At 47.9% G+C, this 26,371-nt stretch overlaps 1 protein-coding gene across 3 annotated transcripts in view; it reads left to right on the top strand.

The window, feature by feature from the left end:
• The window catches only part of BAZ1A (bromodomain adjacent to zinc finger domain 1A), a 284,468-nt gene that overhangs the window by 143,728 nt on the left and 114,369 nt on the right, over window positions 1–26,371 (top strand). For all 3 annotated transcript variants that reach the window (XM_063947878.1, XM_063947879.1, XM_063947877.1), the window contains exons 14-15: window positions 228–452; window positions 636–801. In XM_063947878.1, the coding sequence (XP_063803948.1) occupies window positions 228–452; window positions 636–801 (391 nt within the window). The remainder of the gene's footprint in view (window positions 1–227; window positions 453–635; window positions 802–26,371) is intronic.

Below are 26,371 nucleotides of genomic sequence, written 5' to 3'. Positions count from 1 at the left end.
GTGGAAAAGTATAAGTATATTGCTGTATTTTTACAGCCTGCAGAGGTCAATTACGGGGGAGGTGGTTTAGCACTCGGTGAGTGCACAGTCACTGAACGGAACTGGGATATGAGACGCAAGGTTAGCGAGCAAACTCTAATATTTTTTTGTGTGTGACTGTTTCTTAAAGTATAAGACTAGTTTTACAGTTTGAACTAACTTCTGACCTGCTGGTCTTTTTCTCCCAGGCTGCAGTCTGAAAGAGCTGGCTTTAGATAGCTGCACTCTTTCAGAGATCCTTCGTCTACACATTTTGGCTTCTGGATCCGATTCAAACTCTGCCAATGCCAAGTACCGGTACCAGAAGCAGGGTGGCTTTGTTGCAGCTGATGATGCCTGCATGGAGCTCCGTCTTAAACATCCTGCCATCCTGAAGAAGCTATCTACTACATCTGTGTATGCTTTGTCAACCGGTGAGAAGCTGATTTTAACGGCCCACTTGAATTAAATTATTTCTTTTTAGTAATATGGAAATATTACCAGACATGCATATTTACTCCTATGTGTATCTTTCTCACCAAAGTTGTAGTGCTATGTAAAGTAACAACATTCACTGAATATTAATTTTATGTCATGTTCCATGAACTGTTTCTTAGATGAGAAGCTGAAGATTCTCCATGCACTCTGTGGGAAGCTGCTTACACTAGTGTCTACCAGAGACTATATTGAGGACTGTGTAGAAGAGCTACGTCAGGCTAAGCAAGAGTTCAGAGAGCTGAAAGCTGAACAGAATCGCAAAGAGCGTGAAGGGGCTGCTGCCAGGTTTGTAGAACAGATGAGAAACGCAGCCAGCAATTAGAGTATTTTTTTTTTTTTTTTGTAGAAAGTGTGTGTTTTTAGTTTTAAAGCAAATTCTCTAATGGGGTTCTTAAAAAAAAAAAAATTTCTACTTAAAGGCACATTTGAGTGGAGGTTGCCTCCTGACTTACTGAGAGATTCCAGCCCTGGGCTGATCAGTTTGGGGTTGGTTAATGTTTTGCCAGGGGATCCCACGCTGTGTCTCTCCCTGCTATAACGTTGTCAGCCCTGTGTTGATTATTGAAAAATAATTTTTTTCCCTGCCCTGTTTTACAATACTAGCCCAGGCTCAGAGGTCAGGGGGGCTTGTTATGGATTCGGGGAAAGTTCACAGATTTTGCATAAGAAAACAAAAAACAAAAACATGGGTACAGTGGAGCTGGAGGAGTCTGCGTACCAAAAGTTTAACTCTGTAGACAGCACAGTCTCCTCCTCCCCTATACTCTGCCTGCAGAATCCTGTTTTCTTTTTGTGTCCGTGGGGCTGAGCACGTTTTGCAGCCCTTTTTAACTCATGAACGGTTTCTGACTTCTTCACCAGATCCCGCTCAGGCGGCTGGTGCACTGTAGATAAGACAGTGACACCTGCCAGCTCCTGAACACAAAGTGAAGGCCCAGCTGCACCCAGAGCTAGGGACAGCAGTTAACCTGGTGTTCCCGCCCTGGAGCTGCATCTCTCTCTCTCTCTCAAAATTTGGCGCCATTACATAGCTGGGTTGATCTCCGTGACTGTTGGGCACTGTCTCCTTTGTAAAACCGCCTGTCTTTTCAGCGCTGTGTATTTACAAACACTTAAGTATTCTACATGTAATTTTATACAGTGTTAGTTAAGAACAAGTGTACTGCTATAGGAATATTTAGTACAAGTATTGTTATATATATATATATATATATATATATATCTATCTATAGATGAAGCATGAAAAAAGCGGCACTCAAAGTCTGGTGAAGAAGTTAAATATATTTCACACGTAGTGGTGATCTGACGTTTCGGGGACCAAGCGCCCCTTGAAACGTCGGTTCACCACTACGTGTGAAATATATTTAACTTCTTCACCAGACTTTGAGTGCCGCTTTTTTCATGCTTCATCTACCCACCAATTCCTGAGATGGCACCAAAGCAGTAAAGTTGAGGAGGGGGAGTGCCGGTCCGGATAGACTGTATATATATCTATATATATCTATATATATATATATATATATATATATATATATATATATATATATATATATCTATATCTATATCTAATCTGTACAGCCCGGCACTCCACTGATCAAGGGAGAAGATTGCCCCGGTGCCTTCCGTGTGGGATCAAATGATAGAGGAAAATAACCAGCGGCACTCAGGGTCTTGTTGCGAAGTAGATTGTATTTAAAACATCAATACAAGACCATCAACGTTTCGGGGATTTAAACCCCTTTGTCAAGATGTGAGAACAAGTGTGCATAAAAAGAGACTCGCCTTATAAGGAGAGGGAGAGACCCGCCAAGCCGAGTGCGTACCGCTGCTCCGTGACGCGCTGGTGACGCTGGGGTGCGCTAAGTGATGACGCGTGGACGCGTCAGTGCAGTGTCAGAGCCGGGAATGTTGCTAAGCAACGCCGGGAGGGAAATGCACCAGCGAACGTGCAGCTGTGTAAGGGACAGAGAGAGGGGAGTACAAGGAAACTGAGAACTCCGTAAGGGGTTATAGGCATGAGGGCATAATACAAGAGCAGTATGTTTAAAGCACCAGTGCTGACAAGAGTGAGAGGTGACGGCAGAGACCTGTGTTAGATGGAGCAAACAGCCAAGTAGCAGAGGGTTTATACTGGTGTGCCTGCAGGATCTAGGGAAAGAGAGTTAGCCCAGCCACCATACCCACTCAGATCAATTATAGAGAGCAGTAGTAGACAATGGTGGACGGTAATAATAAACTAATAGTGATGCATATTAGTCCACTCCAGGCTGCCCATTGGGAAATAACGCTTAAATAAATGTGCTGTAGTCCCCAATTGAGAGTTGAATCATAACTCGTGGCCGCTGCTCCGAAGGACGGTATAACAGGTCAGCCGAAGGTGCTCCAAACAATCCTTTCATTCAACCCGGTGGGGTGAATGGTGCTTAGATTGTAAATCCAGGACGCTTCTTTTCTAAGGAGTTGTCCCTCTCTGTCGCCCCCACGCAGTGATTTAGGGACATGGTCTATAATGATATGCTTGAGGCCAGATAAGGTATGGTGAGCTTCATGAAAATGTCTAGCCACAGGTTGGTCAGATGTCTTGCCTGATAGTGCTGCTTTTATCGTGGAGCGGTGCAGGGCCATACGTTCACGTAAGGATCGGATGGTCTTGCCCACGTAGCATAGGCCACACGGGCACGTTATCAAATAAATGATGTAGGTCGAGGTGCAAGTCACCGTGTGGCGAATATGGACCTCTTTGCCCGATAGAGGTAATTTGAATTTTGAGCCTACCAACATGTGGGTGCACGTGGTGCAACCCAGGCAACGGTAACAGCCAGGCTTCTTGGTGATGAAAGTGTCTTTCGGGGTCCCCTCAGAGACTTTGGGGAAGTTGGTGATATCAGTGTGTACCAGCATGTCGCGAAAGTTCCGCCCTCTCCTGTAGCACATCATCGGTGTTTTACGTCTGAATGGAAGCTGTGCGTCTGTAGACACTATTGGCCAGAGGGCCCTGCTTGCTCGAGTAAGTATAGGACTGGTGGTGTCGAATGACGTTATCCAAGGTATTCTGTTGTCCGTGGTTTTGTGCTTTGGCTGCATTAAGGTGCTGCGAGGCATCATCAAAACCTCTCTCTTGGTAGCCTCGAGAGTGGAGCATTCATATCCTCTGGCGATGAACTTGAGAATCATCTTGTCAAGTTCGCTTTCCAAATTCGCAGTTTGGCTGTGAATGCGGGCTACCCTTATCATTTGGGACCTAGGAAGTCCCTGCTTCAGTGCCCGTGGATGGTGACTGTTAGCTCGGAGGAGGGTGTTTTTGTCGTGGGTTTTTGGTAAATGCTTGTATGTAGTTTGCCAGCTTGTACCGTGACCAGGACATCCAAATAGTTGATGGATACAGAAGACCAGTTATAGGTAATCCTGATCGGAGAGGGTCTGGTGTTGATGGAATCTAGTAAAGTCTTCAACGCAAGTTCACCCCCTGTCCAAATAATGAACAGGTCGTTGATGTATCTGGTGAAGAGCGCGATAGGTGATGCCGACAACTGGTCATGAAAGAACATCTGGATCTCCTCCTTAAGCATGTATATATTGGCGTATGATGGGGCCACATTGCTGCCCATCGACCTTACCTGGAAAATCGATTTGTTTCAATTTGCCCGCAAGCTACGCCGGCAGGAATATTTTGCCTCACATCCCATACAGGACCTCTCATCAGTACCTGTTTTTCAATCCTTTTTAAACAAAAGAAGTCGTTCTCTTTTTGATCCTCCTTCCACAAATTCTTCAATTAAATCATACACACGTCTGATGGACGATTCTGTGGACAAATATACCAAAGCCGAGCAGCGACATCATCACAACCTATCCAGGCAAGAATGGGTGGCCCTTAAAAATCTAGGCTCCTATACGGACATCGTGATCCGCCCTGCGGACAAAGGGGGCGGGGTGGTTGTCCTTGACCTCTCCTACTATAGGTCCGAAATCCTGGCCCAGCTATCCGATGCTAATACTTACAGCCTATTGGATTCCGACCCAACCACCGCTTACAAACAGGAACTCGACAACATCTTAACGACAGCCCATACCCAACAACTGATCTCTGACAAACTGCTCAAGGCCCTCCTGCAAAAACACCCAGTGGTCCCGATCTTGTTCACGGTGCCAAAAATCCACAAGAGTCTACAGTCACCCCCGGGCCGGCCTATCATCTCGGCCCGTCAGTCACTATACCAACCCATCTCGCAGTTTTTGGACAGCATTTTACAGCCCTTGGTGCTCAAGCAGCCCACCTGCCTGAAGGACACTACCTCCTTTCTTCGCACACTGGAAGCCTTTGGCCCAGTCCCTGTAGGGGCACTCCTTTGCACAGTCGATATCTGCAGCCTGTATACTTCAATTCCGCATGCAGACGGCCTGGCAGCCATGAGATCCTTCCTGATTGATCAAGATATGGCAGACGTGGACCTCGATCTCTTCATGAGCCTACTTGAGCTTACTCTTACCAGGAATTATTTCCTTTTTGATGCCTGTTTTTACCAACAAAGGACCGGGTGTGCGATGGGCAGCAATGTGGCCCCATCATACGCCAATATATACATGCTTAAGGAGGAGATCCAGATGTTCTTTCATGACCAGTCGTCGGCATCGTCTATCGCGCTCTTCACCAGATACATCGACGACCTGTTCATTATTTGGACAGGGGGTGAACTTGCGTTGAAGACTTTACTAGATTCCATCAACACCAGACCCTCTCCGATCAGGATTACCTATAACTGGTCTTCTGTATCCATTAACTATTTGGATGTCCTGGTCACGGTACAAGCTGGCAAACTACATACAAGCATTTACCAAAAACCCACGGACAAAAACACCCTCCTCCGAGCTAACAGTCACCATCCCCGGGCACTGAAGCAGGGACTTCCTAGGTCCCAAATGATAAGGGTAGCCCGCATTCACAGCCAAACTGCGAATTTGGAAAGCGAACTTGACAAGATGATTCTCAAGTTCATCGCCAGAGGATATGAATGCTCCACTCTCGTGGCTACCAAGAGAGGTTTTGATGATGCCTCGCAGCACCTTAATGCAGCCAAAGCACAAAACCACGGACAACAGAATACCTTGGATAACGTCATTCGACACCACCAGTCCTATACTTACTCGAGCAAGCAGGGCCCTCTGGCCAATAGTGTCTACAGACGCACAGCTTCCATTCAGACGTAAAACACCGATGATGTGCTACTTGAGAGGGCGGAACTTTCGCGACATGCTGGTACACACTGATATCACCAACTTCCCCAAAGTCTCTGAGGGGACCCCGAAAGACACTTTCATCACCAAGAAGCCTGGCTGTTACCGTTGCCTGGGTTGCAGCACGTGCACCCACATGTTGGTAGGCTCAAAATTCAAATTACCTCTATCGGGCAAAGAGGTCCATATTCGCCACACGGTGACTTGCACCTCGACCTACATCATTTATTTGATAACGTGCCCGTGTGGCCTATGCTACGTGGGCAAGACCATCCGATCCTTACGTGAACGTATGGCCCTGCACCGCTCCGCGATAAAAGCAGCACTATCAGGCAAGACATCTGACCAACCTGTGGCTAGACATTTTCATGAAGCTCACCATACCTTATCTGGCCTCAAGCATATCATTATAGACCATGTCCCTAAATCACTGCGTGGGGGCGACAGAGAGGGACAACTCCTTAGAAAAGAAGCGTCCTGGATTTACAATCTAAGCACCATTCACCCCACCGGGTTGAATGAAAGGATTGGTTGGAGCACCTTCGGCTGACCTGTTATACCGTCCTTCGGAGCAGCGGCCACGAGTTATGATTCAACTCTCAATTGGGGACTACAGCACATTTATTTAAGCGTTATTTCCCAATGGGCAGCCTGGAGTGGACTAATATGCATCACTATTAGTTTATTATTACCGTCCACCATTGTCTACTACTGCTCTCTATAATTGATCTGAGTGGGTATGGTGGCTGGGCTAACTCTCTTTCCCTAGATCCTGCAGGCACACCAGTATAAACCCTCTGCTACTTGGCTGTTTGCTCCATCTAACACAGGTCTCCGCCGTCACCTCTCACTCTTGTCAGCACTGGTGCTTTAAACATACTGCTCTTGTATTATGCCCTCATGCCTATAACCCCTTACGGAGTTCTCAGTTTCCTTGTACTCCCCTCTCTCTGTCCCTTACACAGCTGCACGTTCGCTGGTGCATTTCCCTCCCGGCGTTGCTTAGCAACATTCCCGGCTCTGACACTGCACTGACGCGTCCACGCGTCATCACTTAGCGCACCCCAGCGTCACCAGCGCGTCACGGAGCGGCGGTACGCACTCGGCTTGGCGGGTCTCTCCCTCTCCTTATAAGGTGAGTCTCTTTTTATGCACACTTGTTCTCTCATCTTGACAAAGGGGTTTAAATCCCCGAAACGTTGATGGTCTTGTATTGATGTTTTAAATACAATCTACTTCGCAACAAGACCCTGAGTGCCGCTGGTTATTTTCCTCTCTCTCTCTCTATATATATATATATATATATATATATATATATATATATATATATATATATATATATATATATATATATATATATATAGATATATATATATAGATATATATATATAGATATATATATATAGATATATATATATAGATATATATATAGATATATATATAGATATATATATAGATATATATATAGATATCTCCAGTGTTTACTGTGCAATTTATTTCTGTATACATACATGCCTATACAGTATGTAGATTTACTAGTCCAGTGTAATCTTTTTGTTTTATATGTAATCATTTCTGCATTGTACCTGTGACTGTGTGTGCCTATAGCTTCTGTGTGGATTCTATTGTGTATCACACGTATTGCTATCACTATATTCTGTACCCTGGGGGCCTAAGTGCGTCAGGGTCTCATTTCAAATATAGGGGTATATGCAATTGCGGTCGAATTGCCGCAAAAGTCGAAAAACGCTGCATTTTCGGCAAAAAAAACATGTCGAATTGGATTCAGCCGCTGACCGCGAGTAACCTCACCGCTGACCGCAAAGTTCCCACCATTGAAGATAATGGAGCGGCTGTGCGATGCACTGTCTGACAGCTCAGACGCGCATAGCCAATCAGGAGAGTGCCACGACGTGGTGCTCAATGATTGGCTGAAGGGACCCTCTGTAACAGGAGTCACGGGGGGTCTCAGCATTCGTGGAAAGGGTGGGACCCCTTTCAGTGCGTGGTTCGGGTATGCGGTTTGTTTTTTTGCCAAGAACGTGGATTACAAAAAAGAAAAGGACACACTGGATTTAGGTGAGTATAATTTTATTTTCTCTGACGTCCTAAGTGGATGCTGGGGACTCCGTCAGGACCATGGGGATTAGCGGCTCCGCAGGAGACAGGGCACAAAACTAAAGCTTTAGGATCAGGTGGTGTGTACTGGCTCCTCCCCCTATGACCCTCCTCCAAGCCTCAGTTAGGTTTTTGTGCCCGTCCGAGCAGGGTGCAATCTAGGTGGCTCTCTTAAGGAGCTGCTTAGAAAAAGTTTTTAGGTTTTTTATTTTCAGTGAGTCCTGCTGGCAACAGGCTCACTGCATCGAGGGACTTAGGGGAGAGAAGTTCAACTCACCTGCGTGCAGGATGGATTGGCTTCTTAGGCTACTGGACACCATTAGCTCCAGAGGGAGTCGGAACACAGGTCTCACCCTGGGGTTCGTCCCGGAGCCGCGCCGCCGACCCCCCTTGCAGATGCTGAAGATTGAAGGTCCAGAAACCGGCGGCAGAAGGCTCTTCAGTCTTCTTGAAGGTAGCGCACAGCACTGCAGCTGTGCGCCATTGTTTGTCACACACTTCTCACCAACGGTCACGGAGGGTGCAGGGCGCTGCTGGGGGCGCCCTGGGCAGCAATGTAAATACCTTTTATGGCTAAAAAATACATCACATATAGCCCTTGAGGCTATATGGATGTATTTAACCCCTGCCAGATATTACAAACTACGGGAGAAAAGCCCGCCGGAATAGGGGGCGGGGCTTATTCTCCTCAGCACACAGCGCCATTTTCCTGCTCGGCTCCGCTGTGAGGAAGGCTCCCAGGACTCTCCCCTGCACTGCACTACAGAAACAGGGTAAAACAGAGAGGGGGGGCACTTTGTTTGGCGATATTTTATATATTTAAGCTGCTATAAGGATACAACACTTATATAAGGTTGTTCCCATATATATTATAGCGCTTGGGTGTGTGCTGGCAAACTCTCCCTCTGTCTCCCCAAAGGGCTAGTGGGGTCCTGTCTTCGATAAGAGCATTCCCTGTGTGTCTGCTGTGTGTCGGTACGTGTGTGTCGACATGTATGAGGACGATGTTGGTGTGGAGGCAGAGCAATTGCCGGTAATGGTGATGTCACCCCCCAGGGAGTCGACACCGGAATGGATGGCTTTGTTTATGGAATTACGTGATAATGTCAGCACATTACAAAAATCAGTTGACGACATGAGACGGCCGGAAAACCAGTTGGTACCTGCCCAGGCGTCTCAGACACCGTCAGGGGCTGTAAAACGCCCTTTACCTCAGTCGGTCGACACAGACCCAGACACGGACACTGAATCTAGTGTCGACGGTGAAGAAACAAACGTATTTTCAAGTAGAGCCACACGTTATATGATCACGGCAATGAAGGAGGCTTTGCATATCTCTGATACTGCAAGTACCACAAAAAGGGGTATTATGTGGGGGGTGAAAAAACTACCTGTAGTTTTTCCTGAATCAGAGGAATTGAATGATGTATGTGATGAAGCGTGGGTTAACCCAGATAGAAAAGTGCTAATTTCAAAAAAGTTATTGGCATTATACCCTTTCCCGCCAGAGGTTAGGGCGCGCTGGGAAACACCCCCTAGGGTGGATAAGGCGCTCACACGCTTATCAAAACAAGTGGCGTTACCGTCTCCTGATACGGCCGCCCTCAAGGATCCAGCTGATAGGAGGCTGGAAACTACCCTAAAGAGTATATACACACATACTGGTGTTATACTGCGACCAGCCATCGCCTCAGCCTGGATGTGCAGTGCTGGGGTGGTCTGGTCGGATTCCCTGACTGAAAATATTGATACCCTGGATAGGGACAGTATTTTATTGACTATAGAGCAATTAAAGGATGCTTTTCTTTATATGCGAGATGCTCAGAGGGATATTTGCACTCTGGCATCGAGAGTAAGTGCGATGTCCATATCTGCCAGAAGAAGTTTATGGACGCGACAGTGGTCAGGTGATGCGGATTCCAAACGACATATGGAAGTATTGCCGTATAAAGGGGAGGAATTATTTGGCGTAGGTCTATCGGATCTGGTGGCCACGGCAACTGCCGGAAAATCCACCTTTTTACCTCAGACCCCCTCCCAACAGAAAAAGACACCGTCTTTTCAGCCGCAGTCCTTTCGGTCCTATAAGAACAAGAGGGCAAAAGGACAGTCATATCTGCCCCGGGGCAGAGGAAGGGGTAAGAGAGGGCAGCAAGCAGCCCCTGCCCAGGAACAGAAGCCCTCCCAGGGTTCTGCAAAGCCCTCAGCATGACGCTGGGGCTGTACAAGCGGACTCAGGAGCGGTGGGGGGTCGACTCAGGAATTTCAGCGCACAGTGGGCTTGCTCACAGGTGGACCCTTGGATCCTGCAGGTAGTATCTCAGGGTTACAGGTTGGAATTCGAGAAGTCTCCCCCTCGCCGGTTCCTAAAGTCTGCTTTGCCAACGTCTCCCTCAGACAGGGCGACGGTATTGGAAGCCATTCACAAGCTGTTTTCTCAGCAGGTGATAGTCAAGGTACCCCTCCTACAACAGGGAAAGGGGTATTACTCCACGCTATTTGTGGTACCGAAGCCGGACGGCTCGGTAAGACCTATTCTAAATCTGAAATCTTTGAACCTGTACATAAAAAAATTCAAGTTCAAGATGGAATCACTCAGAGCAGTGATAGCGAATCTGGAAGAAGGGGACTTTATGGTGTCCCTGGACATAAAGGATGCTTACCTGCATGTCCCAATTTGCCCTTCACATCAAGGGTACCTCAGGTTCGTGGTGCAAAACTGTCATTATCAGTTTCAGACGCTGCCGTTTGGATTGTCCACGGCACCTCGGGTCTTTACCAAGGTAATGGCCGAAATGATGTTTCTTCTGCGAAGAAGAGGCGTATTAATTATCCCTTACTTGGACGATCTCCTGATAAGGGCAAGGTCCAGAGAACAGCTGGAGGACGGAGTAGCACTAACCCAAGTAGTGCTGCAACAACACGGGTGGATTCTGAATTTTCCAAAATCTCAGTTGACCCCGACAACACGTCTGCTGTTCCTGGGAATGATTCTGGACACTGTTCAGAAAAAGGTGTTTCTTCCGGAGGAGAAAGCCAAGGAGTTATCCGAACTTGTCAGGAACCTCCTAAAACCAGGAAAAGTGTCTGTGCATCAATGCACAAGAGTCCTGGGAAAGATGGTGGCTTCTTACGAAGCAATTCCATTCGGCAGATTCCACGCACGAACTTTTCAGTGGGATCTGCTGGACAAATGGTCCGAATCGCATCTGCAGATGCATCAGCGGATAACCTTATCGCCACGGACAAGGGTGTCTCTTCTGTGGTGGTTGCAGAGTGCTCATCTGTTAGAGGGCCGCAGATTCGGCATACAGGACTGGGTCCTGGTGACCACGGATGCCAGTCTGAGAGGCTGGGGAGCGGTCACACAGGGAAGAAACTTCCAGGGAGTATGGTCAAGCCTGGAGATGTCTCTTCATATAAATATACTGGAGCTAAGAGCAATTTACAATGCTCTAAGCCTGGCAAAACCCCTGCTTCAGGGTCAGCCGGTGTTGATCCAGTCGGACAACATCACGGCAGTCGCCCACGTAAACAGACAGGGCGGCACAAGAAGCAGGAGAGCAATGGCAGAAGCTGCAAGGATTCTTCGCTGGGCGGAAGATCATGTGATAGCACTGTCAGCAGTGTTCATTCCGGGAGTAGACAATTGGGAAGCAGACTTCCTCAGCAGACACGATCTACACCCGGGAGAGTGGGGACTTCATCAAGAAGTCTTCCACATGATTGTGAACCGGTGGGAAAAACCAAAGGTGGATATGATGGCGTCTCGCCTCAACAAAAAACTGGACAGGTATTGCGCCAGGTCAAGAGACCCTCAGGCAATAGCTGTGGACGCTCTGGTAACACCGTGGGTGTACCAGTCCGTGTATGTGTTTCCTCCTCTGCCTCTCATACCCAAAGTACTGAGAATTATACGGCAAAGGGGAGTAAGAACGATACTCGTGGCTCCGGATTGGCCAAGAAGAACTTGGTACCCGGAACTTCAGGAGATGCTCACGGAAAATCCGTGGCCTCTACCTCTAAGACGGGACCTGATTCAGCAGGGACCGTGTCTATTCCAAGACTTACCGCGGCTGCGTTTGACGGCATGGCGGTTGAACGCCGAATTCTAAAGGAAAAAGGCATTCCAGAAGCGGTCATTCCTACACTGGTTAAAGCCAGGAAGGAGGTGACTGCACAACATTATCACCGCATTTGGAGAAAATATGTTGCGTGGTGTGAGGCCAGGAAGGCCCCCACGGAGGAATTTCAACTGGGTCGATTCCTACATTTCCTGCAAACAGGATTGTCTATGGGCCTCAAATTGGGGTCCATTAAGGTTCAAATTTCGGCCCTGTCGATTTTCTTCCAGAAAGAATTGGCTTCAGTTCCTGAAGTCCAGACTTTTGTAAAAGGAGTACTACATATACAGCCCCCGGTTGTGCCCCCAGTGGCTCCGTGGGACCTGAATGTAGTTTTGGATTTTCTCAAATCCCATTGGTTTGAGCCACTCAAATCGGTGGATTTGAAATATCTTACATGGAAAGTAACCATGCTACTGGCCCTGGCTTCAGCCAGGAGAGTATCAGAATTGGCGGCTTTATCGTATAAGAGCCCATATCTGATTTTCCATTCGGACAGGGCAGAACTGCGGACGCGTCCTCATTTTCTGCCTAAGGTGGTGTCAGCGTTTCACCTGAACCAGCCTATTGTGGTGCCTGCGGCTACTAGCGATTTGGAAGATTCCAAGTTGCTGGACGTTGTCAGGGCATTGAAAATATACATTTCAAGGACGGCTGGAGTCAGAAAATCTGACTCGCTGTTTATACTGTATGCACCCAACAAGCTGGGTGCTCCTGCTTCTAAGCAGACGATTGCTCGTTGGATTTGTAGCACAATTCAACTTGCACATTCTGTGGCAGGCCTGCCACAGCCTAAATCTGTCAAGGCCCATTCCACAAGGAAGGTGGGCTCATCCTGGGCGGCTGCCCGAGGGGTCTCGGCATTACAACTCTGCCGAGCAGCTACGTGGTCGGGGGAGAACACGTTTGTAAAATTCTACAAATTTGATACCCTGACTAAAGAGGACCTGGAGTTCTCTCATTCGGTGCTGCAGAGTCATCCGCACTCTCCCGCCCGTTTGGGAGCTTTGGTATAATCCCCATGGTCCTGACGGAGTCCCCAGCATCCACTTAGGACGTCAGAGAAAATAAGATTTTACTTACCGATAAATCTATTTCTCGTAGTCCGTAGTGGATGCTGGGCGCCCATCCCAAGTGCGGATTGTCTGCAATACTTGTACATAGTTATTGTTACAAAAAAATCGGGTTGTTATTTGTTGTGAGCCGTCTGTTCAGAGGCTCCTACGTTTGTCATACTGTTAACTGGGTTTAGATCACAAGTTATACGGTGTGATTGGTGTGGCTGGTATGAGTCTTACCCGGGATTCAATATCCTTCCTTATTGTGTACGCTCGTCCGGGCACAGTATCCTAACTGAGGCTTGGAGGAGGGTCATAGGGGGAGGAGCCAGTACACACCACCTGATCCTAAAGCTTTAGTTTTGTGCCCTGTCTCCTGCGGAGCCGCTAATCCCCATGGTCCTGACGGAGTCCCCAGCATCCACTACGGACTACGAGAAATAGATTTATCGGTAAGTAAAATCTTATTTTCAGGTACCCCATGGATTCATCTTGGAGACGTTGACAGTCGGCGTGTGAACATAGGTAAGTATGTGTGTCAGCATGTATGTAATAAAGTTTTACTTTCACGGTGTGCGTGTCCTGTTTTTATTTGGGTATTTTTTTTTGCAGTAGAACTACAGGTACCAGCGGGCCCGTTTCCTCCCCGCTTGCTGGTACTTGTGGTTCTCCAAGTACCAGCTTGCGGGGGAGGCTAGCAGGGACTTGTAGTTCTGCTGCAAAAAACAATATTCTTTCTCTAACGTCCTAAGTGGATGCTGGGGACTCCGTAAGGACCATGGGGAATAGCGGCTCCGCAGGAGACTGGGCACAACTAAGAAAGATTTAGGACTACCTGGTGTGCACTGGCTCCTCCCTCTATGCCCCTCCTCCAGACCTCAGTTAGAATTTTGTGCCCGGCCGAGCTGAATGCGCACTAGGGGCTCTCCTGAGCTCCTAGAAAAGAAAGTATATTTTAGGTTTTTTATTTTCTCTTTCATCCATCTGGGGGACGCTGCGCCATTACTTGTGGGTTAGAGGTGTGTGGTTGTGGAGTTTGGCACAGAACTATTAAAACCTGACTCCTCCCCCCTCTAACCCCTCCCATCTCCTTCCTGCCTAGCCAGCACCTCAGTTTTAGTTTTGTGCCTGTGGAGTACAGACACAGTTTTTATTTCTCCTAATTTTTATTTATTTTTTCTTTATTTTTCTATACCTAGTCCCTGTTTACAGGTGACAGGTATAAATGGAACAAGGATGCTGTCAGAAAGGGCCACCATACCTTGGTCACTGGGGCCTTTTGATTCACAAAAAAACGACAGATCAAAGAGGTACTGGACAGCCACAATCTGTCACTGGCAGTATTGGGCTGTCCCTAACGGTTTTTATTATTTATTATTTATTAATATTTATTTATTTTACTGATTTTAGTATTATTTTTACTTTACCTCTCCCTCTCCCCCCTCCCCCCAGACCCCCCCCCCCCCCCCCCCGGCGCAAGCCCGCCAGCGGGAGCTGTGCCGGAGACCTGTACCCATACAGCCGCAGTACTGTCTGAAGGGCTGTGGGGACGGACGGGGATCCCGGAGAAGCCGCCGCAACAGTCGCTATACTTGGCAACGCGCGGCGGCCCGAACTTCCAGTTGGTCGCGTAAGGAGAGCAGGGACGGCTTCCCGCTCTGTTCTGCCCGCGCGCGTGTCACTTTGCCTGACGCCATCTACAGTGACAGGGGGACGCTGTGCTCGCTACCTGAACAGAACAACTTGGGGTGGCGGCACGCGAGAGCCGCAGACTTTCGGCTGCAGCGCGCCTACTGAAGCTGACAGGCGCTTCCTTGTTCAAGAAGGGACGGACTCCCGCCCTCCACTACCACGCGCGCACTCCCGTCCAGGTATGCAGGGCTCCGGCCGCCATCTTCTCCAGAGGCAGTACGGGGGACACCGTGCAGCGCTCACAACAAATGCTGATCACCTAACAGCAAGTATATTTTGGGACACAGTATAAATTCACTGTAGATTTACATTGTGTCATGCTATACTTTTAGGGGAGGTAATTTTTGCAATATAAAATATGCATTGAACACAGTATGATTCATAGTATATTTACAATATACAACAGTATATGTCAAAGTATTGGACTACTCTACTGAGTTTATTGTTCATTTGTAGTGCATTTGCTGTTTCAAAAAAGAAAATAAATTAATTAATTACTTCTGAAATCTACAAAGGGTAAGACCGCCTCGGTGGTTTATTTTTTCCTGCTCACTATGGGGATCATAGCTAGCAAAGGGAAGCCCGGACGCAGGTACTCTGTGTTTCATGCTCTGGGGCATCTGTGGCGGACCAGCAGGAAAGTTCCGCGCTCGAAATATGGGCTCAATCTCTAAACAAATTTGTTAACTCTGCCGGCAGTTCTTATGCTACAAAACGGCCGCAGCCGTTGCCCGCTATAACTTTTCCGGAGGAGTAGTTGGAAACATTCCCACTGGAGGATGGGGAAGTAGACCCAGAGTGGGATAGTAGGATGAGGAGTTTTTCTACTAGCTCAGGTGTTAGATTCTGATATAAGCCATCCGTCAGACTCTTAATATTCAGAGTTCGGAGGTGGCGGGTTCTTCCTCTGCCTTTTTCAAAACACACACAAAAAAAAAAAAAAAGACAAGTTACTGTCTTTCCCCCGTATTCACACTTTGCGGATATTTGAAAGAGCCCTGACTTAAGTCGGATTCTCCTGTCCCAGCCCCAAAATAAATTTTAATTTATATAAGGGGGATACAAGATGTTGAGAAACCCAAAAGGTAGACGCTCCTATTCACATTTAACAAAAGCTACGGTTATTCTTTTTGTACATGGGCAGTACTGCTGGTGTAATGCTTGGCATTGCTGCCTTAGAGCACTGAGGTCGTGGGTTCAATTCCCACCATGGCCCAAACTGTGAGGTTTGTACGTTTTAGTTAAAAGATCCTACAGATAGGAAGATTGAAACAATGATTAAATCTATGTTATCTTTATCAGGAATTTTCTACTCCCAATTATAGCTAGCATTTGGGTCCTCATGGCCGCGGATGACTGGCTGGCATAGGTTGTATCTTGAATGCAGTCCCACGATCCATCGGAAGTCATTCAATTAGAAGAATGAGACCTTGTTCGAGTCTACTGCGCTACCATCCTGTATTTCTGCCTTGACCGTGACAGCAAGACGGTCTCTTTGATTTCGGGTTTGGGAATGCCGTTTCTGACTCTGAACAGAACTTGACGGCGATACCCTTTGAAGGTGAGTTCTTTTTGGGTCGGAATTACAGAAGATTATTCAGAGACTACAGGGGGCAAGAGCCCTTTTCTTCCATTTGCTCCTCAGAGACCGAAGACCACGAGGTTTCGGTCCTTTCGTACACAGGACAGAGGTAGTTTCCATCCCTTTCGTTCTTTCTCCAGGTTCCCACGAAGAGAGGCATTCAGAGGTAGAGGAACACAGGCGGCTCTTAGACCAGCCAGTAAACCTGCCGACATACCTACTGCATGACGGTTAACGATCTCTGGAGGGATCAATGACGGTTCGGGCTCGGTTACGGCAGTTCAAGGAAGTGTGGCTCCTGTCAAAACCAGATCTGTGGGTGACGGAGGTCATATCCAGAGATTATATGTTACATCTCGAGGAACCAGTCCCATATCGTGTGTTCGTCACTCCTCTCCAAAAACGCTCCCTCCAGACGTTGAGCTCTTCTTTATGCAACAGCCACTCTCTCACTAAATGGAGTGATTCTTCTAGTTCCCTCTCAGCAGAGAGGTCGGGATTTTACTCAGGTCTTTTTCTTGTGGACAAACCGTTTCGGCCAAAAGGGTTTGAATCCATATCTCTCAACCCAAAAGTTCAGAATGGAATCCATCCATTCGATTATCGCTACATGAAACCAGGGGAATATTTGGCTTCAGTGGACGTAGAGGACGTCTACCTGCATGTTCCTATTTGGACAGGTCGTCAATCTTGTCTGAGATACGCAGTCGGTCCTTGCCATTTTCAGTTTCTCTTCCCTTTGGTCTATCCACGGCTCCTCAGGTATTCACAAAGGTCATGGGCCGTGTGGTGACAATTCTGCGTTGCCAGGGTGTCAGCATTACTCCGTATTTAGATGATCTTTTCATCAGGACTGTCAGAGTTAATCCTTCACCAGAACTTGCGTCTCACGATAGAGACTCTATAGTCATTCAGATGGATAATAACTTTTCCACAGTCGTCTTTACTTCCTTCCCAGAAAATGATATTTCTGGGATTCTTATTCGACGCCACCAACCAGAAAGCGTTTCTTCCTCACGGACAGGACCTCATCTCGAATTACAGCTAATCCGCTTGTCTGTAAAGACTCGTCTATCGCTTCGCTGGTGGCTTCACAGCCCAATTTGACCAAAAAGGGTACCGTTCACGATTTGCTCTTGGGGGATGGTCACCACAGACGCAAGCCTCAGATGTTGAGGGGCGGTGTTTCAGACTCCTCACTTTCAGACGTTCTGAAACAGTCGAGTCTAAGTTACAGATCAACATCTTGGAGTTGAGGGCAGTCCGGTAGGCACTCCTTCGGATTCAAACCATGGTAAAGGGTAATCCAGTCCGGGTTCAGCCCGACAACGCCACGACAGTTACTTAAATAAAGGAACTCGAAACTGGACCGCCAGGAAGGCGGTCGCTCAGATTCTCACTTAGGCGAAACATTGGGTTCAGATTATATCCGTGATTCACATTCCAGGAGTCGAGACCTGGGAAGCGGTTTTCTTAAGCCGTCACACGGTGCATAAGGGAGAGAGGGGGCTTCACCAGGAGGTGTTTCTGACTCTAGTAGCCCGGTGGGGGATGCCCGATGTAGATCTGACGGCGTCTTGTCTCAACAATAAACCTCCTCTCTACGGGTCGCGTACTCAGGACCCTTAAGCAATTCTAATCAATGCACTGACGGCGCTGTGGCACTTTCAACTGGGATATGTGTTTCCACCATTTCCACTGATTCCACGTCGGCTTCAACGCGTTCAGAGAGAAGGTCTTCCAATCATTCTGGTGGACCCAGATGGGCCACGATGACAGTGGTACACTCTTCTGCACAATAGGGTCGTCGAGGAACCATCCCGACCCCCTCTGCTCTAGATCTTATGATTCAAGGACCATGTCACCACACAGGTTTGGTCGGCTGACTTTGACGGCTTGGTTCTTGAATCCAATATTTTAAGGGGAAAAAGGTTTTTCTCGTCCTGTTGAGTAAACGATGATTCTGGCTAGATAACCGGTGGCTTCTGGAATTTACATTGCTTGGTGTGAAAAGCGTGGTTTAACACCGGATGTGTTTAGAGTTTCCTCGTCTGTTATCCTGCATTCAGGAGGATCTCAATGAGGATCTCAGACTTCTTCACTAATGGGGTCAAGTTTCTACTTGGTCGACTCTTCTTCATAGGAGACTGGCTATCATTCCAGAAGTTCAGACGTTCCTTCAGGGAGTTCTTCGGATTCAGCCACCTTTTTTTGTTCCTCCCTGGGACTTTAACTTAGTCCTTACGGTTTTTTTTAGAAACCTCCATTTCAACCTTTGGAATCGGTACAATTGCGATATATAACGTTCAATGTCTTCCGATTGACAATTTCCTCCAAAAGATGAGCATCTAAATTGGCAGCTCTTTCTTGCAGACCACCCTTGTTGGATTTTCATGATGATCGGGTGGTTCTGCGAACAAAACCTTCCTTCCTTCCGAAGGTTGTGTCAGCGTTTCATCAAAATCAGGACATTGTCCTTCCAGCGTTTACTCCTCCTCCTTCCGGGGAGGATTCCTATTGGCTCTCTTAGATGTGCTTAGGGCCTTACGGATTTATTTATCTCGTACGAATTCTATCCGTCGTACGAATGCATTGTTGGTTTTTAATGGCTGCGTCCAAATGAGATTGGCCGGATTCCAAGTACACAGTGACTCGTTGGGTAACTACGACCATCACAGAGTCTTCTAATGTTTCAGTTCCTGACTCGATTCAAGCTCCTTCGACTCCAGCTATTGGAGCTTCTTGAGATGTTCGCGGGGCTGCGTCTATTGAGCAGTCGTGTAGGGCGGCGACCTGGTCGTCTGTGCATACGTTTTAAAAAGGTTTTACCGTTCTCACACTTTCGGTTTGGAGACTGCCCCTGTTGGGCGTCAAAATTGGCGGACGGCTATGCCGTCTATGTCTCCCTCCTCTCATTTGCTTGCTTTGGGAAATCCCACAAGTAATGGCGCAGCGTCCCCCAGATGGATGAAAGAGAAATAGGGATTTTTGTTTACTTACCGTAAAATCTCTTTCTCTGATTCCATCTGGGGGACGCTGCGATCCCTCCCATATGTTGTCTGGTTTAACCAGTTAATTGTTTTCGGTCTATTTCCTTTGGCTTGGCTAAACGTTAACTGAGGTGCTGGCTAGGCAGGAAGGAGATGGGAGGGGTTAGAGGGGGGAGGAGTCAGGTTTTAATAGTTCTGTGCCAAACTCCACAACCACACACCTCTAACCCACAAGTAATGGCGCAGCGTCCCCCAGATGGAATCAGAGAAAGAGATTTTACGGTAAGTAAACAAAAATCCCTATTTCAGTGAGATCTGCTGGCAACAGACTCACTGCTACGTGGGACTAAGGGGAGAGAAGCTAACCTACCTGCTTGCAGCTAGCTTGGGCTTCTAGGCTACTGGACACCATTAGCTCCAGAGGTATCGAACACAAGCCCAGCCTCGGTCGTCCGGTCCCGGAGCCGCGCCGCCGTCCCCCATACAGAGCCAGAAGCAAGAAGACGTTCCTGGAAATCGGCGGCAGAAGACTTCGGTCTTCATCAAGGTAGCGCACAGCACTGCAGCTGTGCGCCATTGCTCCCCATGCACACCACACACTCCGGTCACTGATGGGTGCAGGGCGCTGGGGGGGCGCCCTGGGCTGCAATAGGAGTACCTTGCTGGCAAATACCACATAATATGGTCATAAAGACTATATATGTGTAAAATACCCCTGCCAAATATCCATATAAAAAAGCGGGAGAAGTCCGCCGAAAAAGGGGCGGGGCTATCTCCCTCAGCACACTGGCGCCATTTTCCCTCACAGCTCCGCTGGAAGGACGCTCCCCAGGCTCTCCCCTGCAGTTTCCAGACTACATAGGGTAAAAAAGAGGGGGGGCACTAAATTTAGGCGCAATTCTGCATAATATTAGCAGCTATAGGGGAAAAATCACTGTGGGTAGTGTGAATCCCTGTATATATAGCGCTCTGGTGTGTGCTGGCATACTCTCTCTCTGTCTCCCCAAAGGACTTTGTGGGGTCCTGTCCTCAGTCAGAGCATTCCCTGTGTGTGTGCGGTGTGTCTGTACAGCTGTGTTGACATGTTTGATGAGGAGGCTTATGTGGAGGCGGAGCAAGTGCCGACACCTGAATGGATGGTTATGTGGAAGGAATTACGTGACAGTGTCAACTCCTTACATAAAAGGTTTGACGACATAGCTGATGTGGGACAGCCGGCTTCTCAGCTCGTGCCTGCCCAGACGTCTCAAAAGCCATCAGGGGCTCTAAAACGCCCGCTACCTCAGATGGCAGACACAGATGTCGACACGGATACTGACTCCAGTGTCGACGACGATGAGACTAGTGTACATTCCAATAGAGCCACCCGTTACATGATTACGGCAATGAAAAATGTGTTGCACATTTCTGATATTACCCCAGGTACCACAAAAAAGGGTATTGTGTTTGGGGAGAAAAAACTACGAGTGGTTTTTCCCCCATCTGATGAATTAAATGAAGTGTGTGAAGAAGCGTGGGCTTCCCCCGATAAGAAACTGGTAATTTCTAAAAGGTTACTAATGGCGTACCCTTTCCCGCCAGAGGATAGGTCACGTTGGGAGACATCCCCTAGGTTGGATAAAGTGCTCACACGCTTGTCAAAGAAGGTGGCACTACCGTCTCCGGACACGGCCGCCCTAAAGGAGCCTGCTGATAGGAAGCAGGAGGCTATCCTGAAGTCTGTATATACACACTCAGGCATTATACTGAGACCAGCTATTGCTTCAGCATGGATGTGCAGTGCTGCAGCTGCGTGGTCAGATTCCCTATCGGAAAATATTGATACCCTAGACAGGGACACTATATTGCTAACCATAGAGCATATTAAAGACGCAGTCTTATACATGAGAGATGCACAGAGGGATATTTGCCGGCTGGCATCTAAAATAAGTGCAATGTTCATTTCTGCCAGGAGGGGATTATGGACTCGGCAGTGGACAGGGGATGCAGATTCTAAAAGGCACATGGAAGTTTTGCCTTACAAGGGTGAGAAGTTGTTTGGGGATGGTCTCTCTGACCTAGGTTCCACAGCAACAGCCGGGAAATCAACATTTTTACCCCATGTTCCCTCACAGCCAAAGAAAGCACCGTATTATCAGGTACAGTCCTTTCAGCCCCAGAAAGGCAAGCGGGTTAGAGGCGCGTCCTTTCTGCCCAGAGGCAGAGGTAGAGGGAAAAAGCTGCAGAATACAGTCAGTTCCCAGGAACAAAAATCCTCCCCCGCTTCCTCTAAGTCCACCACATGACGCTGGGGCTCCACAGGCGGAGCCAGGTGCGGTGGGGGCCCGTCTCAAGAACTTCAGCGATCAGTGGGCTCGCTCACGGGTGGATCCCTGGATTCTGCAAGTGGTATCTCAGGGGTACAAGCTGGAATTCGAGACGTCTCCCCCTCGCCGTTTCCTCAAATCTGCCTTGCCAACAACTCCCTCAGACAGGGAGGCAGTGCTGGAGGCAATTCACAAGCTGTATTCGCAGCAGGTGATAGTCAAGGTACCCCTCCTTCAACAAGGAAGGGGTTACTATTCCACAATGTTTGTGGTACCGAAACCGGACGGTTCGGTGAGACCCATTTTAAATTTGAAATCCCTGAACACTTATATAAAAAGGTTCAAGTTCAAGATGGAATCGCTCAGGGCGGTTATTTCAAGCCTGGAGGAAGGGGATTACATGGTATCACTGGACATCAAGGATGCTTACCTGCATGTCCCCATTTACCCTCCTCACCAGGAGTACCTCAGATTTGTGGTACAGGACTGTCATTACCAATTCCAGACGTTGCCGTTTGGTCTGTCCACGGCACCGAGGGTATTTACCAAGGTAATGGCCGAAATGATGATACTCCTTCGGAAAAAGGGAGTTATAGTTATCCTGTACTTGGACGATCTCCTTATAAAGGTGAGGTCCAGGGAACAGTTGTTGATCGGAGTAGCACTAGCTCGGGAAGTGTTACAGCAGCACGGCTGGATCCTGAATATTCCAAAGTCGCAGCTGGTTCCTACAACGCGTCTACTGTTCCTGGGAATGGTTCTGGACACAGAACAGAAAAGGGTATTTCTCCCGGAGGAGAAGGCCAAGGAGTTGTCATCTCTAGTCAGAGACCTCCTAAAACCAAAACAGGTGTCGGTGCACCACTGCACGCGAGTCCTGGGAAAGATGGTAGCTTCTTACGAAGCAATTCCATTCGGAAGGTTCCATGCAAGGATCCTTCAGTGGGATCTGTTGGACAAGTGGTCCGGATCGCATCTTCAGTTGCATCGGCTGATAACCCTGTCTGCAAGGACCAGGGTGTCTCTACTGTGGTGGCTGCAGAGTGCTCATCTTCTGGAGGGCCGCAGATTCGGCATACAGGACTGGGTCCTGGTGACCACGGATGCCAGCCTTCGAGGCTGGGGGGCAGTCACACAGGGAAGAAACTTCCAAGGACTCTGGTCAAGCCAGGAGATTTCCCTACACATAAATATTCTGGAACTAAGGGCCATTTACAATGCCCTAAGTCAGGCAAGACCCCTGCTTCAAAACCAGCCGGTACTGATCCAGTCAGACAACATCACGGCGGTCGCCCATGTAAACCGACAGGACGGCACAAGAAGCAGGATGGCGATGGCAGAGGCCACAAGGATTCTCCGATGGGCAGAAAATCACGTGTTAGCACTGTCAGCAGTGTTCGTTCTGGGAGTGGACAACTGGGAAGCAGACTTCCTCAGCAGGCACGACCTACACCCGGGAGAGTGGGGACTTCATCCAGAAGTCTTCCAGCTGATTGCAAACCGTTGGGAAAGGCCACAGGTGGACATGATGGCGTCCCGCCTCAACAAAAAGCTAGAAAAATATTGCGCCAGGTCAAGGGACCCTCAGGCGATAGCTGTGGACGCTCTAGTGACACCGTGGGTGTACCAGTCGGTTTATGTGTTCCCTCCTCTTCCTCTCATACCAAAGGTACTGAGGATAATAAGAAGAGGAGTAAGAACTATACTCATTGTTCCGGATTGGCCAAGAAGAGCTTGGTACCCAGAACTTCAAGAAATGATCTCAGAGGACCCATGGCCTCTACCGCTCAGACAAGACCTGCTGCAGCAATGGCCCTGTCTGTTCCAAGACTTACCGCGGCTGCGTTTGACGGCATGGCGGTTGAACACCGGATCCTAAAGGAAAAGGGCATTCCGGAGGAAGTCATTCCTACGCTGATCAAAGCCAGGAAGGATGTGACCGCGAAACATTATCACCGCATATGGCGAAAATATGTTGCTTGGTGTGAGGCCAGGAAGGCCCCAACGGAGGAATTTCAGCTGGGTCGATTCCTGCACTTCCTACAGTCAGGGGTGACTATGGGCCTCAAATTGGGTTCCATTAAGGTCCAGATTTCGGCTCTGTCGATTTTCTTCCAAAAAGAACTGGCTTCACTGCCTGAAGTTCAGACATTTGTTAAAGGAGTGCTGCATATTCAGCCCCCTTTTGTGCCTCCAGTGGCACCTTGGGATCTCAACGTGGTGTTGGATTTCCTAAAGTCGCATTGGTTTGAGCCACTTAAAACCGTGGAGCTAAAGTATCTCATGTGGAAAGTGGTCATGCTGTTGGCCTTTGCTTCGGCCAGGCGTGTGTCATAATTGGCGGCTTTGTCATGTAAAAGCCCTTATCTGATTTTACATATGGATAGGGTGGAACTGAGGACTCGTTCCCAATTCCTCCCTAAGGTGGTGTCAGCTTTTCATTTGAACCAACCTATTGTGGTGCCTGCGGCTACTAAGGACTTGGAGGATTCCAAGTTGCTGGACGTAGTCAGGGCCCTAAAAATGTATGTTTCCAGGACAGCTAGTGTCAGAAAAACTGACTCGCTATTTATCCTGTATGCACCCAACAAGCTGGGTGCTCCTGCTTCAAAGCAGACTATTGCTAGCTGGATCTGTAGCACGATTCAGCTTGCACATTCTGCGGCTGGACTGCCGCATCCTAGATCAGTGAAAGCCCATTCCACGAGGAAGGTGGGCTCTTCTTGGGCGGCTGCCCGAGGGGTCTCCGCTTTACAACTTTGCCGAGCAGCTACTCGGTCGGGGTCAAACACATTTGCAAAATTCTACAAGTTTGATACCCTGGCTGAGGAGGACCTAGAGTTCGCTCATTCGGTGCTGCAGAGTCATCCGCACTCTCCCGCCCGTTTGAGAGCTTTGGTATAATCCCCATGGTCCTTATGGAGTCCCCAGCATCCACTTAGGACGTTAGAGAAAGTAAGATTTTACTCACCGGTAAATCTATTTCTCGTAGTCCGTAGTGGATGCTGGGCGCCCATCCCAAGTGCGGATTGTCTGCAATACTTGTATATGGTTATTGTTTAACTAAAGGGTTATTGTTAAGAGCCGTCTGTTGAGAGGCTCAGTTATTTTTCATACTGTTAAGTGGGTATAGTATCACGAGTTATACGGTGTGATTGGTGTGGCTGGTATGAGTCTTACCCGGGATTCCAAAATCCATTCCTTATTGTGTCAGCTCTTCCGGGCACATTATCCTAACTGAGGTCTGGAGGAGGGGCATAGAGGGAGGAGCCAGTGCACACCAGGTAGTCCTAAATCTTTCTTAGTTGTGCCCAGTCTCCTGCGGAGCCGCTATTCCCCATGGTCCTTACGGAGTCCCCAGCATCCACTACGGACTACGAGAAATAGATTTACCGGTGAGTAAAATCTTATTTTTGTCACAAGGCTATCAGCCCCCCATCCGCAGCCCATGGATGGGGGGACAGCCTTGGGCTTCACCCCTGGCCCTTGGGTTGCTGGAGGGGGGGGGGGTCTTGATTTAAGGGTTCCCCACTCCTCCAGGGTTCCCCGGCCAGGGGTGACTAGTTGGGGATTTAATGCCACGGCCGCAGGGACAGATATAAAAGTGTCCCCCGGCTGTAGCATTGTCTCTCCAGCTAGTGGAGCCCGGTGCTGGTGTTAAAAATACGGGGGAACCCTACGTCTTTTGCCCCCCTTCATAAACCCATGTTGATTCCTTTTAATGACCTTATTGACTTCAAGTAACGTCTGAATTACTATCTTTTAGAATACCTTCCAATACTTTCCCCACTATAGATGTAAGACTAACTGGTCTATAATTACCTGGTTCAGCTTTACTTCTTCTTTTTGAATATAGACACTACTTCCGCTATACGCCAGTCTTTGGGAACCATACCTGATATTACTGAATCCTTAAAGATCAAAAATAGCGGTTTTGCAAGTTCAGAATGAAGCTCCATTAGAACCCTTGGGTGAATACCATCGGGTCCTGGTGACTTATTAATCTTTAAATGTTTTAATCGGTCACAGACTACTTCCTCGCATAAATAAGTACCTATCAGTGGGATATTCTCATTATTGAGATTATGTGTTAGTCCCTGAATTGGGTCCTCTCTAGTAAATACTGTTGAAAAAAAACTCATTTAGTGTGTCCGCTATGTCATCATTTTTGCTTAAGACTCCCAACTTGTCTTTTAAAGGGCCTATACTCTCCTTCTTTAATCTCTTGCTATTAATGTATTTAAATAATTTTTTGGGATTCGCTTTGCTTTCCTTTACTACTAGTTTTTCAGTTTCTACTTTAGCCGCTCTTATTTCCTTTTTGCATATTTCGTTACATTCCTTATAGTGCTGAAATGACTGCTTCCCCGTCAGATTTGTATTTTTTAAATGCTCTCCTTTTCTTGCCCATAAATTCCTTTATCTTTTTGTTAAGCCACATCGGTTTATGATTTTTATTCCTTTTATTGCTGCTCGTAGGAATAAATTTGAGTGTATTTTTAGCTAGCAGGAATTTTAGTACCTCCCATTTCTCCGTAGCATTTTTTCCTAAAAACAAACCTTCCCATTCAGTATCCCCGAAAAATACCCTCATCTTTTCAAAATTCGCTTTGCTAAAGTTTAAAGTCCTAGTTGAGCCAGTATAGGGCTGTTTATGAAAACTGATATTGAATGTGACCATATTGTGGTCGCTGTTTCCTATGGGTTCCCCTACTATAATACCTGATACCAAATCCCCATTGTTTGTTAA

This window comes from Pseudophryne corroboree, chromosome 12, assembly GCF_028390025.1.
Source record: "Pseudophryne corroboree isolate aPseCor3 chromosome 12, aPseCor3.hap2, whole genome shotgun sequence".
Lineage (NCBI taxonomy): Eukaryota > Metazoa > Chordata > Amphibia > Anura > Myobatrachidae > Pseudophryne > Pseudophryne corroboree.
Note: the sequence above shows the minus strand (reverse complement) of the source record. Positions and strands in the feature narration are given on the sequence as shown.